The sequence below is a fragment of the Annulohypoxylon truncatum genome (genome assembly GCF_022578515.1).
Source record: "Annulohypoxylon truncatum strain CBS 140777 unplaced genomic scaffold F4807scaffold_12, whole genome shotgun sequence".
In the NCBI taxonomy this organism is placed as follows: Eukaryota; Fungi; Ascomycota; class Sordariomycetes; order Xylariales; family Hypoxylaceae; genus Annulohypoxylon; species Annulohypoxylon truncatum.
In genome coordinates this window covers 649,439-663,903 of record NW_025953798.1, presented here as the reverse complement: position 1 = coordinate 663,903, position 14,465 = coordinate 649,439, and the positions used below count along the sequence as shown (strand labels likewise).

Below are 14,465 nucleotides of genomic sequence, written 5' to 3'. Positions count from 1 at the left end.
TTCCGGCACTGCTATCCCCTCGGTACAAGCGACTAAGTATCTTAGCTTATCCGTTTTGTACTGCTAGCTTGAATGACCAATTAAAGCTAGCAGAAAGTAGAGGATGGTACTTAAAGATACTTGATTACTATCCAAATAGGTATCTTGTCGTCACTTGCACTGGGGGCCCCTGTAAGATTTTTAATCAATCGCATTTAATTTTTCGATAAGTTGGCGGGCATATCGCACCTAGTACCGATAATCGTCACGAAAACTTCGAACTGTGGAGGCGATTCTGAAATCCCTACTTCCCTATTTCCCCCCTTATACTCACACCACCAGCCCCTTACAGAAGGTGTCATGACCGGACCAACATGCGGGACATCTCATGAGAATCTTCACTCAAATTGACGGGTCGATTTACGGCGCGATACGCTTCTATAGGCCCTCACCAAGCTTCAGTTTGACACCTTCGTTACATCGCACAAGAATACGTGATGATTACAAGGAAGTTGTATGTACTAGCTTTCTCGCTGTCACCAGGCACTGCTGTACAAGCTGGAATAGAAAGAGGCAGCATGTCTCCTGTGCTTCAACCTCCAAGAGGCCTTTCAGCTCAACGATAGCAACATCGCGGGGTCGACCTTGGGGTTCCAGCTTTTTCAACACGAATTTCCCACTGGGTCGTAAATGGAATCACGGGTCTGCGCACAGTACCAATGGCTCTCCGCCATTACAAGAAACCAGGCCGAAACATGAGCTTCTTGATATTGTTGGGTCGTACGACGATACCACTGTAGAGGAGCATCTTGAATTCTTAAAGGACCCTTACATGCGAAGATATGCACCTGCCGATGGCCCAAATCTTACTGTCTCCGATAGAGACGAAGATGTTGATCTCCAGTCTGTTCGGCCCAACCAAAATATGGATCCCGAGCAAGCCAAGAGAATTCGAAAACTACAAGAAGCGGTACTTCTTAAGCTGAGGCGCCCTGCGTCGATAGACTTAGACACTGTGTACGATCTATACTTGTCACTCATGGAGCCCCGTATGCCGCAAGTCACGTCTAGGTTGAGACATCAATTACTCGCAGTCCTAGGCATGGCCGAGAAGAGGAATTCCAAGTCTATGTTACGATATTTTACCGTGGTAACAGATGTAAAGAATAGTGGTTTCCCCTTGACGACTGCTGAATGGAATACCGCTATATCATTTGCGAGTCGATACGTCGGAAGGTCAACGGAGGTAGAAGTTGAAGCGGCTCTTCATCTTTGGCGTGAAATGGAACATGAAGCCGGCGTCCAGGCATCTGATGCCACGTTCAATATTCTGTTCGACGTGGCATCGAAGGCCGGTAAATTCAGTCTCGCCGAGATGATCTACCAGGAAATGGGTACCCGAGGTTTCCAATTCAATCGATATCACCACGTTAGTCTCATCGCTTTCTTTGGCCTTAGACTAGATTCTAGCGGCGTAAGGGCTGCTTATAAAGCCATGGTAGAGTCTGGCGAAGTTATCGACTCAATCGTTCTGAATTGCGTCATCGCTGGTTTCCTAAGATGTGGAGAGGAATCATCTGCTGAGAGGGTGTATGAGAAGATGAGAGAGTCGGCCAGAGGGACTGAGGTGTTACCGGACCGGAACTACAGAATGCAGAAGGTCATCACGAAGGTGCTCATCATGTTTGCAAGAATTGGAACGAAACACCCTGATATGCGACCCAGTTTCCAGCAGACCGCGCTGATATCTCCGGATCTACAGACGTACCGCCTCCTCATCAACCATTACGGGGTAAAACTGGGTGATCTCCCTAAGGTTGCGCAGTTCCTCGACGAGATGAAACTATGCGATGTTCCGCTCCACGGTGCAATATTTCTCGCGCTTTTCAAGGCATTCGGAAAACATGGGCAGAGTGGGTCAGACTGGTCAGAAGAGAGGCTGGTCAGTGTATATAATGCCTTCTTAGTCGCCCTCGACGCCGGAACTGAGGGACTATACATTAACACATGGATGGCAATGGCCATACTGAGAGCATTTGCTAAATGCTCGTCTCGAGATGAACTCTTAGACATATATGAAAATCTACGACAGAGATGGAACCTGGACCTGATGAACTCGGAGTTCATGATGAATTTCCTGATGAAAATCATGGAAGAACCTAGGTTCGTCGTACGCTCCGAGGGCTACACGGTATGATACAGGAAATGGGAATGGATCATAGATGTAAGCTAACGGCCGGGGGCAATATCCGTGGACAAATGATAGCCACGATCTGTACATATAACATAAAAATAGACTTGCCTGTAAATATGTATCCAATGAGATAGCATCCGTCATTCAACAGTTATGAGACACGAACTACATGCGGCAAGCACCTGTTCCAACTTGATAAATCGTAGAGGTTTCAATAGAGAGCTCCAATGTGGTATTGTACCAATGTAAGACAAGTCAATAAGCTCATTCGATGTATCTGATGTGTGGCAACAATACCTTCTGAATTGGTCTAAGTTGGGGTCGAATTATGTTTGCTGTCATTTTCATAACGAACTGCTGGTTTCATGTACCCTTCCTCGAGAAAGAGCTACACGGTAATCACATCTTGCCGTTTCCCTAAATACCGGGGACAAATGAACTTGTTTTCGGTGGTGGCGTCAATGTCTATTGTCGTATATATGTACAACCAGCATCGTGCTTCATGCAGTCCCCGCCCAGTCAAAAATACTATTTTCAGACCTGCCTCCCATACTCTTTCCAAAGACCACTCGCAATAACTCTAAGCCTTGGGCTTCTTGGTTTGCCAGACTACAATCACGTATGTTAGTATATGGTAAACAGGATCGGGCGAAAGGAAAGCCGAGGAAATGACGCACCGCAGATGCCGAACGGGGCGAAGAAGCCGGTGGCCATGTAGCCCCAGTATCGGACGGCGAAGAAGCGCGTCTTGGGGTTGAAGGGCAAGTTCGTGTAGGGGCCCTCGGGGTAGTGGTAAGGAGAAGATAGACGAGCTGGAGTTGCGTGGAATGCCCGGCGGCTGATGAGGGAGGTGATGCGCGGGCTGGCGCGGGCGGCGGGTTGAGCGAGCATCTGGTAGTGCCAATTAGTTTTCCATGAACCCTTCTCCGACTTCCGATTCGTGCGTACCTTTGCAATAGTGATTATTTCGACGTTGAAGAGTGGAGAGGGCTTCTGATTGTATGAGCTTCAAGCTTTCGCTGCTTGAAAGTTGGATTAAGTGATCGAACGATTCATAGCTGGGGGCTCGGTCCAAGGATAAACTTCGGGTTGATAATGGACTTTGACATGATAGGCCAAGGAAGCTGTAAATGACGAAGGTACATAGGTACTTAGTAGCATTACTTACCGCCTGCCGCGATTTTTCTGTCGTCCCACTTCTTCTATTTTTCTGCCGTGACCCAGTTTTATTTTTCTTCGATCTCCAGGAAAGTTCACGATCTCTTTGCATCAGTGCTCCTTCAGCTCTGCGCGGATTCCGGTTTATTACTAAACTTTCACACCAACTCACATTGGTCTGAAATTCTTTCAAAAACAACACGTGGACGCGGAGGGGGATACACGAACAATTACGTTACTCGTTTTACTAATTTCGTAATTATTCAAGGTCGGTAGAATAGACTCGTCTGTCGCCGACAATGGATGATCTTTTCGACGTCTTCGAGGACGAGCCTGCCAGCAAGGTCCAGTCCGAGCCTCAATTAATATCGAGGCCAAACAGATCGAAGAAGAAGGGCAAGAAGAGAAAGGCTGATGGTGGAATGAAAAATGGATCTACTACTGTCGCGTCCGCCCCTTCTGCACCGGAAGTCGACATGGCAGACGTACAGCCTACGTCGCCCGAGGAAGACGGCGCTGAAGAGGCCGTGTCCGACAGTCACGGAGACAGCAAGCGCAGAAGGAAAGATGGCGCGGCGGAACCGGTATTGACAGATACTTTCGAGACGGCGGAATCCAGAGAAGTTGGCGCAGTAGCTGGTTTCGCCCCGACGAAAGACGAAGCGTCGCTAGTCCTGTCGCACAATATCCAGCATCAAGTCGCACTTCCACCAGATCTCGATTATGAATATGTTCCACTATCCGAACACAAACCACCCGAGAACCCTGCGCGAACCTGGCCATTCACGCTCGATCCCTTCCAGCGCCTCTCCATCTCCTCAATTGAACGAGACGAAAGTGTTCTGGTGTCCGCGCATACTAGTGCCGGAAAGACTGTCGTGGCCGAGTATGCCATCGCACACTGTCTCAAGAAGAACCAACGAGTCATCTACACCAGTCCTATCAAGGCATTGAGCAACCAAAAGTACCGAGAATTCAACGAGGCGTTCGGTGATGTCGGCCTAATGACCGGTGATGTCACCATAAATCCTACTGCTAGTTGTCTCGTCATGACGACCGAAATTCTGCGATCTATGTTATATCGAGGATCTGAGATTATGCGAGAGGTGGCCTGGGTGGTTTTCGACGAGATCCACTACATGCGAGACAAGTCGCGTGGTGTGGTATGGGAAGAGACAATTATCCTACTGCCAGACAAGGTCCGATACGTGTTTTTGTCTGCCACTATCCCTAACGCCTTCCAATTTGCCGAATGGATAGCGAAAATCCATCGACAGGCTTGCCATGTCGTTTACACCGATTTTAGGCCTACCCCTCTACAAAACTACTTCTTCCCATCTGGTGGCACCGGCATATTCTTAGTTGTGGACGAGAAGGGTGTCTTCCGAGAGCACAACTTTAACAAGACTATGCAGCTGGTTGAAGACCGCAAAGCGGCAGCCGAAGCTAACGAGGAGTCCAAGTCAAGGGGCAAAGGAAAGCACAAGAAGCCATTCAAGGGAGGCAACAACGATGCCGCCTCGGCCGACATTCAGAAGATTGTGAAGATGATTATGAACAAAAACTTCAACCCAGTCATCGTTTTCAACTTCAGCAAACGAGAGTGCGAGATGATGGCCTTGACAACGTCGAAGTTTGCATTCAACGACGAGAGCGAGAAGGCTATGGTGCGAAAAGTATTCGTCAGCGCCATTGAATCTCTATCGGAGGAGGATCGTGAACTTCCCCAGATCCAAAACATTCTTCCGCTTTTGGAGAAGGGTATTGGCGTCCATCATTCGGGTCTTCTACCAATTCTCAAGGAAACGATTGAGATCCTGTTCCAGGAAGGTCTCATCAAAGTTCTGTTTGCTACTGAGACATTCTCTATCGGTTTGAACATGCCGGCAAAAACTGTTGTCTTTACGAAAGTCACCAAGTTCGACGGCAAGTCCGTCAGACCGTTGACTCCGTCCGAGTACATCCAGATGTCTGGACGTGCGGGTCGTAGAGGTCTCGATGAACGTGGTATAGTTATCATGATGATTGACGACAAGATGGAGCCGGAAACTGCCAAGAATATCGTTGTCGGCCAACAGGATCGCCTCAACTCTGCTTTCTATCTAGGCTACAACATGGTTCTAAATCTACTTCGAATCGATGCTATTAACCCCGAATTCATGTTAGAGAACTGCTTCTTCCAGTTCCAGAACACCGCTAGCGTTGCTGGCCTAGAGCACGAGTTGATGAAGTTGCAGAAAGCACGAGATGAAATGGTCATTCCTGATGAGGCTACGATCAAGGATTATTACGGTTTACGTCAGCAAATCTCCCAGTATACGAAAGATATGCTAGCAGTCATTCAACATCCGAATTATTGCATCGACTACCTCCAACCTGGAAGGCTCGTGCAAATCGCTCACCCCAAGACTGGCAAGGACTTTGGTTGGGGCGTCATCGTGAACATGACGAAGCGTAAAGAACCGAAGTTTGGTGAAAAGGAGTATCCGCCACAAGAGTCGGTTTTCTTGGATGTCTTCCTCCGCCTCGACCCGACTTGTGATCCATTTGGGCCTCCGAACCCCTCGACAGCTATGCCAGAAGGGGCTCGGGCCAGCGATCCTAACAAGGACTCCATCTTCGAGGCCATCCCTTGTATGCTCACATGCATAAAGGCTCTTAGTCAGATCCGGGTGTTTATGCCAAAGGAGGTGAAGACTCGGGAGGACGTCGAGTCTGTTCGTAAGCAGCTGCTCAAGTCACTTAAGGAGGTTGAGCGTCGTTTCCCCGACGGCTTACCTGTTCTGGATCCTATTGAGAACATGAACATCACAGACGACTCGTTCAAGAAGCTACTCCGCAAGATCGAGGTTCTCGAGTCACGACTGTTGGCTAACCCACTCCACGGTTCGCCTATGTTGCCGGGACTCTGGGAGCAGTATTCGGCGAAGATTGCTCGGGCCGAAGAGATCAAGGCTTTGAAGAAGAAGATCGCCAAGGCCCATTCTATCGCGCAGCTAGATGAACTCAAGTCGAGGAAACGAGTTCTCCGCCGTCTGGGCTTCATCAACGAATCTGAGGTTGTTCAGATGAAGGCCCGTGTAGCTTGCGAAATCTCCTCAACGGAAGGCCACGAATTATTATTGTCTGAGTTACTATTCAACCGATTTTTCAACGAACTAACTCCGGAAATATGCGCCGCCGTTCTTAGCGTCTTCATCTTCGAAGAGAAAGTCGAAGCGCAAGCCTTACCCGACGAGCTTAGCAAGCCGTATGCGCAGGTGCAGGCTCAAGCCCGAATCATCGCCAAGGTCAGCCAGGAGAGTAAACTGGATGTTAACGAGGAGGAATACGCGCAAAGCTTGAAATGGCAACTCATGGAGACGGTGTATGCGTGGGCGAACGGAAAATCGTTTGCGGAAGTCTGGTAAGTGTAATTTAATACTCTTAACCACTCTATAGGCTGACGATAACTATAGCAAAATGACCGATGCGTACGAGGGTTCCTTGATTCGTTTATTCCGCCGACTCGAGGAACTACTTCGGCAAATGGCGCAAGCAGGAAAAGTTATGGGTAGCGAAGAACTGACGACGAAGTTCGAGGAAAGCTTAGCCAAGATCCGTCGTGATATCGTGGCAGCCCAATCGCTTTATTTGTGATTTTGCTTTACTACATTTGACGGCACTATTTCCAACCACCTTCGCGTTCTTAGCATCTTACAGCTAGAGAAATTACCTAGGTAAGTGGATGGATGAGGATGACCGGCTACGCAATTACCCGCGACTGTCAATGACGTGGTGGTTTACCACCCGTTCATTCGACTTCGAGAACGGGAACTATGCGAAGGAGGCTTAATGGGCCCGCATTTCGTCACGGAGTTCAAGGATGGGATACCACTCTGTTTCGGGATCGATGACAGAAACCGGGCCTGACGGGTAGTGTTGTTTCTCTTTTGAGGAGCAACATTCTCTTTAGGTCTTTCGAATTTCTGGTAATATGCTTAGATAGAGAACTTGGGCATCGTCGTTGTTGGCGATGTCCAACCCGCTTGCCTGTCCTATGCTCCTCTGCTATGGTGATGAATGTGTATGTGATATTTACTCCTAATTGCTTAAAACTTAAACGCCGTTCCGCGATAATGCGATGATTCCAACTTGACGCCTCCCAATGCATATGTATATGTACAGGCTCCTTTCCCCCCACATTCTAAATCCTTACACTTCTATCCACCCCTCCGCTATCTATTCAGGCGCGTAGTTCTTCCTTACTTCTTACTTCTCGCCCGATATATTCCGAATTATCCCAATCAAAACACTAAACACCACCCCAACACCCACCATAAACCGCCACCGCCCACTCGCCATCCCTTCTTCCCGCACAAGCCAGCCCGCGCTGCCCAAGGGCCACATGAACCCCGTAATCACGCCACGGATCATCACATCGACTAGCGCGACCAAGCCCACGTCGTCGCTATCGGTGCCCCCAGCACCGGCACCGGGGTTCGATAGAGACGTCGTGGGCACGGAGGCCCCGTTGTCGTCGATCCACGCGTCCTCCATCCGCCGGAAGCCGTCGGGCGACGGCAAGGTGTCCGGCGTGTACCGCGAGGCCTGGATGCTGCGGAACTGCAGACGCAGCTGGTTCACCTCGGCCGCGCTGAAACCCGCGTTGAGCAGGCGGTCGAAGCCCCGCGGCGCCGCCGTCGTGCTGGGTAGCGGCGTGCCGAGACCGTTGGCGTTGGAACCCGGAGGGAGGGGTGTGCCGGAAGGCGAGGAAGGGTATAAGGGCGATGATGGAGGTGGCGCTGGGGCCGAGGCTTGCGCGGCTTCGGCGAGGAGCTCGGCGGTTGTGAGGCTGTCGCCTATGCTGCAGTTTACGTAGATCCGCTGCGAAGGGTCGGGGCGGCCGGGCACCGATTTGCCTTTTCCGCGGCCGTCGGCGCTGCTGCCGTTACCACCACCGCCACCGCTGCTGCTATCTGCGCCTTTGCCTTTGGCATCGCCGCCGCCGCCGCTGGAAGCGTAGCCGAAACCCGGGGACGGAGATGGGGGAGGGGGTGGTAAGGGCGCGCGTAGGACGGAGCTTAGCGCCGCGGTGTCGGGGAGGATCTTGCCGCCGTGGATGAAGCGCAGGCGTCGCTGGGAGTTGGGCTCGGAGAGGCGCTGGCGGATGGTGTGCTTTAGGGAGATGACGGTCGTGGTGGAGGGGCGCGGGATGTCGAGTTCGAGGTCCGGGATCGCGGCGCTGAAGCGGATGGTTAGGAGGAGTGGGGGCGGTTGCGGGATGCTTATGGGAGGGGGCTTGAGGGTTGGGTTTGCGGTGGGTTGGGTGCTGGTCATTTTGAGGGTTGGATGGTGGTGGTGAGGTTGACCATCGTGGAGAATGGATAGGTAATCGAGCTGCGATATGGACTGGAAGGGAAATATCCGGTGGATCGGGTCGATGTCATCCCTACCCCTAGCGCTGTTTGCAGGGACCTCAGGGTAGTTCAGTGACGGTTTAGGGAGCTTGTTCAGTGGGGCACTGTCCGGATATTCTAGCGGGCTTTAGCCGCTTAGGTGCTCCGCGCTGGAAATGACGTGACTAGGATTTAGATAGAGGGCACCCGAGCGAATTTGGGAGCATCGCAGTTTCCAATAGCGAAACGCCGATTACGGAACAAGGTTATAGTCATTTTTATCGCTTTAACAAAGAGTTACGTGGGTAGCCATTTCATAAATCCTAATAAGAAAGGTGTGAACTATCGGGACGATTGATTACAAATTGTCTTTCGTTTCCGGGGTAGTAGGCTTGTGTGATCGGAAACTGGAGTCAGTGAGATATCATTGGGTCGAATAGATAAAGGTATATAATAGGCCTACGCCCCATGCATTGCTTCTCCGGTCTGAGGTCTTGCTCCGGACGATTCGGCACACAGATATCTTCTGAATATCTTAGGAGCGCTCACCGAGGACTCGCACTTGAGATTGGACATAGAGGGTTTCATTCATCCAAAATTATGGCGGCGGAACTCCCAGCCAAGCTCAAGCCCGCGGCGAGGGTTGCTGGCCAAAGACAAGATGTCTGGTCCATCGTCAACGAAGCCGCGGCGGCTTCACCTAAACAGCCTATCGTGAACATGGGTCAAGGATTCTTCGGATACAATCCGCCTCCGTTCATCATCAACGCTGCTAAGTCGGCTTTGGACCGAGTGGACTGCAATCAGTACAGTCCGACGAAGGGTAGGCCGCGGCTAAAGAAGGCTATCGCCGACGCATACTCGCCGTTCTGGGGTCGCCAGCTTAACCCTGAAACGGAGGTTACAATTACTACCGGAGCCAATGAGGGTATGCTTAGTGCGTTCATGGCTTTCATAGAACCTGGTGACGAGGTCATCATTTTCGAGCCGTTCTTCGACCAGTGAGACAATTGTTCCCCCATTATAGTAGGTATGACCTTGTTTGTTGACGATAGTCTAGGTACATTAGCAATATTGAGATGCCTGGCGGAAAGATCGTCTATGTTCCACTGCATCCACCAAGCGACGGAGCTACGCGGACTTCGTCGTCCGCTGAGTGGACCATTGATTTCGATGAGCTCGAGAAGGCCATCACGCCTAAGACTAAGATGATCGTTCTTAACACGCCTCGTTAGTTGGTCTCTTTAAGCCTGATAAGTGATACGAGTACCTAATGATGTCTAGATAACCCTGTTGGTAAAGTCTTCTCCAAGGAAGAGCTCCAGAGAGTAGGAGACATCTGTGTCAAGAATGAGATCATTATCCTGTCTGATGAGGTGTATGACCGTCTATACTACGTGCCATTCACGAGAATCGCAACTCTTTCACCCGAGATCGAGAGGTTGACGATAACTGTCGGTTCGGCTGGCAAGAATTTCTATGCTACGGGTTGGCGTGTAGGGTGGCTTATGGGACCTGCCCATTTAATCAAATATGTCTCCGCGGCCCACACGCGAATCTGCTACTCTTCGGTTTCGCCGCTTCAAGAAGCCTGCGCAGTCGGTATGTATCAACCATCTCCCTAATCCGTTTTATGAAATAATCAACTAATAAAACCCAGGTTTCGAACAAGCCGAAGGCGAAGGGTTTTGGGAGGAAACAGTGCGGGACATGAAAGGCAAGATGGAGCGATTCAACGAAGTCTGGAAGGAGCTGGGGCTGCACTACACGGATCCAGAGGGTGGGTACTTCGTACTCGTCAATATGAGTAAAGTCAAGCTGCCGGCAGACTATCCCTTCCCACCGCACGTAGCCAGCCGTCCCCGCGACTTCCAGCTGGCCTGGTTTCTGATCCAGGAGGTGGGTGTGGCCGCAATCCCGCCTACCGAGTTCTACACCGACCCCAACGCGCATCTCGCCCAGGATTATATTCGATTCGCTGTTTGCAAGGAAGACGAAATTCTGGAGACGGCGAAAGAGCGGTTGAGGGGATTGAAGCAATATATCCAGGAATAAGATGAGAATAGATTCCTAAGAAGGTAGGTAGGTAAAGAGGAACGGGGAAATGGTGATAAAAAGATCTACTAGGTTTGGGTTGGAGTAAGGGTGATAGATGTAACAAGACTCGTAAAATCTTGCGTCAGGTTTGGGCATCTAGAGTTTCAAGTGAATTGAGTGGTCTAGATAGACTTCCAAATGTCTGAAGATAAAAATATCTAGGTAAAGAACTGATGTATGTCTAACGATGCGTACTCTTCATGTGCTATCAAAGCATGATATAGTTACAAAAATGCAGAACTTCTCTATGCGGTATAAACAAGACAAACGAAAATAACAAGACACTAGAATCGCCTTATGCATTTACTACACCTTACCTGCCTCCAGCGTTAATCAACTACTTAGCGATCTGCCAACTCTGGGTGTTGCAATAGTGCAGAAGACCCTGTTTTCCCAGCTCTCCGCCAAAACCGCTCATTTTCCAGCCTCCAAAGTAACCGGCGTGGTGAGGACGTTCAAACTGGTTGATCCACACCGTCCCGGATTCGAGCTTGCGCGCGATCTTCTGAGCGCGGTCTAGGTCCGGCGTGTAGACGGAGGCGCCGAGACCGGCATTGTCGAGGTTCGCGCGGGCAATGACGTCGTCTTCGTCTGACCAGGACATGACAGGGACGATAGGGGCTAGTGGTAGTTGATCGGTTAGTTACATCACCTGTCCTCTTACATGAAGTTCTCCCTTTCATAAAGGTAAAAGAGGAAAAGGAGGAAAAGGAGGAAGGACATCACTCACCAAACTGCTCCTCCCTCACCAACAACGAGTCCTCGGGCGGCTTAACCACGATCGTGGGCGGGATCCAGAACCCCTTCCCCTTCGGCTTGACCTCGCCGCCGGTAACGACGTTATACCCGTTCTTCTTACAGTCCTCGAGGAAGCCGACGGCGCGGTCATAGTTCGCCTTGTTCGAGAGCGGGCCGAACGCGACGCTGTCCTCGTCGTCGACGGAGAACTTCTTGCTCTCCTCGATTAACCGGTCGAGGAACTTGTCGAAGATCTTCTCGTGCACGTACAGGCGCTTGGAGGCGACGCAGACCTGGCCGGCGTGGAAGAGGGCGCCGGTGGCGACCTGGGGCACGACCTTGTCGAGGTCGACGTCGTCGCAGACGATGCACGCGTTGTTGCCCGCGAGCTCGAGGATGGTCTTCTTGAGGGTGCCGGCGCAGTTGCGCAGGATGCGCTGGCCGACGGCGGTGGTGCCCGTGAAGCTGATGTGGTGGATGCCCGGGTGCAGCGTCATGCTCTCGCCGAGGTCGGCGCCGCCGTTCACGGCTTGGAAGACGCCCGGTGGCAAGACGGATTGGGCTAGCTCGCAGAACTTGAGGAGCGAGTACGGCGTGAAGGGGGACGGTTTGATGATCACGCAGTTCCCGGTTGCGAGGGCGGAGACGACCTTGATGGTGGAGAGGATTAGGGGGAAGTTCCAGGGGGAGATGGCTCCGAGCACGCCGATAGGCGCGTGGGTTGCGACGATCCGGACCGTGTCGTCTTCGTATTGGAGTTCGTCCTCTAGGGCTACGGTGCCTTTAAGATGGTGTTAGTAAATGTGCTGCGTAAAAGGGTTGATATGACATACGGTAGTATTCAAAGTGCCAGGCAGCTCTCTCGACATCAAATCTCGACATGGGCCTAGATTTACCGGTTTCCCGCATCTGAGGCTCCGCCAGGACGTCGACGTTCTCGAGAATGACGTTGGCTACATCGTGAACGGCCTTCTGGCGCTCGGCTGTGGTGGTGTTTTTCCACGTCTTGAAAGCGCGGTTTGCAGCCTCGACGGCATCGTCGAGATCCTGATTCGTGGCGATAGGGGCATCCCAGAGAGGCTCCTCGGTACGAGGATCGATGACCTGGTGATGATCCTTCGAGTCGCGGAGTTTACCATCGATCACATTGAAGAATTGGAAATTCGGAAGACCATTCGTCCCATTCGTGCCGTTCGTCTCGGCAGAAGGCATCTTGACTTATAAGGGGAAGTAGCTGCACAAGGTCGTACGTATAGTTACCGCCAAGTCGAAGAAAGCCACACAACGTCGTATGAGTATCGAACAACAACGACTTAGTTACCAGGAATAAAACACACGATGAGGGAGAACTGCAGAAGGAGATAAAAATGTATCTATACTTTCAACCACGTGGACTCGACATGTCTGCTACCTCCGATCAGCATGGCCCATTTTGCCATAAATACCTATCGGCAAGGAATATAACTGGGTGAGGGGTTAATCCTCATGGTTGAATTGCCGGTCTTCTAGCCCTATCACACTCTTCCGGATGAGGCAAGGAACCGGGAAAACGTCCAGGGTCTGTCTCGGATCGTCTTGGTCTTGTTTACCTAGGTAGGCACTTCGAAGTGGGAATTAGTCAGACCAGGGTCTTTTATAGAGCATATAGTAAAAACCAGAAATGTGAGTATAGCCCGTAGGTAAGCTCTCTTATATATTTATAGGTAGGTAGGTATATGATAGGTATATATATAGACTGACGATAGAATCATATACTATTATCATTTTAGTTTCAGTAATAAGTACGACCTGTCATAGACTTCCTCAGTAATAAACCCGTCATAACTGATGAGATATACCGATAGACGAGATCTCGCAAGATCCCATGAGACGAGAACCGAGATCATTAACCGTCAACCAAATGCGTGACCTAACTAGTTCGGCCCCGGATTCTTGGACTGTGGAGAATTGGGGAATGCGGAGGTGAAGTGAGGCTAGGCAGTTAAATATAGCTGGAAAGAGGTGATGAGGCAAGAGTGTATTGACTCTTATAGGTGAATGACACGCTCTAGCGCGTCGACCTATTTCGGGTTCTGTTTCGGGTGCTGTGACGTAGAAAGAGTAGCAGAATTGTAGACTAAGGGTCGTTGTCCAGTAACTCCGAAGGTTTAAGCCGGAGTAAAAAGAAGCCCCGGTCTAGGGAGACGGAACCTGCCGAAGAAATGGGACCCCCCAGGTAAAGCTAAGGAGGTTGGCTTATATAAGCAGCACAAGTCAACCCCGCTGCTGGCCGGCTTTGGTTTAGCCCCGAGTTAAAAACCCGATATGCTTCACATACCAGACAATCTTCTAGAACCTAATTGGATATCTTCCATTTCTCATTCGCCCCATTTATGTCATATCCATTGGATCTATCAAATGGCGGCTCAGCTATCAGAGCTCTGTACCTTACCAAGAGGTAGCTACCCATCGGATCCCGGCGACTGACTGAATAGTCGGAGTCAAGAGAGGACGTGGATTGCCACCCTAATAAGGTGTAACTCCTACACCCTCGAAACTCTTCAATGTGATTGTATTGTTTGCTAGCCGTTGTCTATCATCGTTTTGTTGGAATTCAATCGCCACCGTTGTGCTACGATTTCTTCTCGAGGCATCTAAATGGAATCCTGATTTTGCGACGCCATATAGTTGAAGCCGGAGCCCAAACAAGACAGTTGATACCATGGCCCCCATCGCCATCTCCCCTGAGAGAGACCCGGCCCTAGCAACCGGAGGACTAGCTTTAACCACCGTATACGATGACACGATTCGCTTCTACCTTAATGGTACTCGAGTAATTCTCGATGAAATTGACCCCGAGGTGACATTGCTTGAATACTTGAGAGGTATTGGCTTGACTGGAACCAAGCTGTAAGCAAGGGAGGCGAATGACCTGTCAATTT

General features: G+C 50.7%; 6 protein-coding genes across 6 annotated transcripts; 3 read left to right on the top strand and 3 right to left on the bottom strand.

Moving 5' to 3' along the window:
* The first annotated feature begins 230 nt into the window (after positions 1–230).
* F4807DRAFT_422389 (uncharacterized protein) lies at positions 231–2,348 on the top strand. The gene has a single exon (XM_047997668.1). The coding sequence runs from the start codon at positions 368–370 to the stop codon at positions 2,174–2,176; it is 1,809 nt and encodes a 602-aa protein (XP_047855233.1). The 5' UTR covers positions 231–367; the 3' UTR covers positions 2,177–2,348.
* A 30-nt stretch (positions 2,349–2,378) lies between these two features.
* F4807DRAFT_422386 (cytochrome c oxidase subunit VIIc) lies at positions 2,379–3,249 on the bottom strand. Its single transcript, XM_047997667.1, has 2 exons — positions 2,851–3,249; positions 2,379–2,782 (listed from the first exon to the last, which is right to left on the bottom strand). The coding sequence occupies exons 1-2, from the start codon at positions 3,062–3,064 to the stop codon at positions 2,754–2,756; spliced, it is 243 nt and encodes an 80-aa protein (XP_047855232.1). The 5' UTR covers positions 3,065–3,249; the 3' UTR covers positions 2,379–2,753.
* Positions 3,250–3,429: 180 nt separating this feature from the next.
* On the top strand, positions 3,430–7,276 carry F4807DRAFT_56717 (antiviral helicase). The gene is made up of 2 exons (XM_048003212.1): positions 3,430–6,737; positions 6,790–7,276. Exons 1-2 carry the CDS (start codon positions 3,631–3,633, stop codon positions 6,968–6,970), a joined length of 3,288 nt encoding a protein of 1,095 aa, XP_047855231.1. The 5' UTR covers positions 3,430–3,630; the 3' UTR covers positions 6,971–7,276.
* A 306-nt stretch (positions 7,277–7,582) lies between these two features.
* Positions 7,583–8,650, bottom strand: F4807DRAFT_459551 (DUF2407 C-terminal domain-containing protein; the record flags this gene model as incomplete). The annotated part of the gene is made up of 1 exon (XM_048001389.1): positions 7,583–8,650. One exon carries the CDS (start codon positions 8,648–8,650, stop codon positions 7,583–7,585), a length of 1,068 nt encoding a protein of 355 aa, XP_047855230.1.
* A 659-nt stretch (positions 8,651–9,309) lies between these two features.
* F4807DRAFT_459550 (PLP-dependent transferase) lies at positions 9,310–10,764 on the top strand (the record flags this gene model as incomplete). Its single annotated transcript, XM_048001388.1, has 4 exons — positions 9,310–9,710; positions 9,770–9,939; positions 9,994–10,311; positions 10,370–10,764. 4 exons carry the CDS (start codon positions 9,310–9,312, stop codon positions 10,762–10,764), a joined length of 1,284 nt encoding a protein of 427 aa, XP_047855229.1.
* A 379-nt stretch (positions 10,765–11,143) lies between these two features.
* On the bottom strand, positions 11,144–12,756 carry F4807DRAFT_459549 (aldehyde dehydrogenase; the record flags this gene model as incomplete). The annotated part of the gene is made up of 3 exons (XM_048001387.1): positions 11,144–11,427; positions 11,537–12,325; positions 12,378–12,756. The coding sequence occupies 3 exons, from the start codon at positions 12,754–12,756 to the stop codon at positions 11,144–11,146; spliced, it is 1,452 nt and encodes a 483-aa protein (XP_047855228.1).
* Positions 12,757–14,465: the final 1,709 nt, after the last annotated feature.

Coding starts and splice junctions, on each gene's coding strand:
- F4807DRAFT_56717 (XM_048003212.1), top strand. CDS start 3,631: ATGGATGATCTTTTCGACGTCTTCGAGGACGAGCCTGCCAGCAAGGTC. Junction 6,738..6,789: donor AAATCGTTTGCGGAAGTCTG/GTAAGTGTAATT, acceptor CGATAACTATAG/CAAAATGACCGATGCGTACG.
- F4807DRAFT_422386 (XM_047997667.1), bottom strand. CDS start 3,064: ATGCTCGCTCAACCCGCCGCCCGCGCCAGCCCGCGCATCACCTCCCTC. Junction 2,783..2,850: donor CGCCCCGTTCGGCATCTGCG/GTGCGTCATTTC, acceptor ACGTGATTGTAG/TCTGGCAAACCAAGAAGCCC.
- F4807DRAFT_422389 (XM_047997668.1), top strand. CDS start 368: ATGAGAATCTTCACTCAAATTGACGGGTCGATTTACGGCGCGATACGC.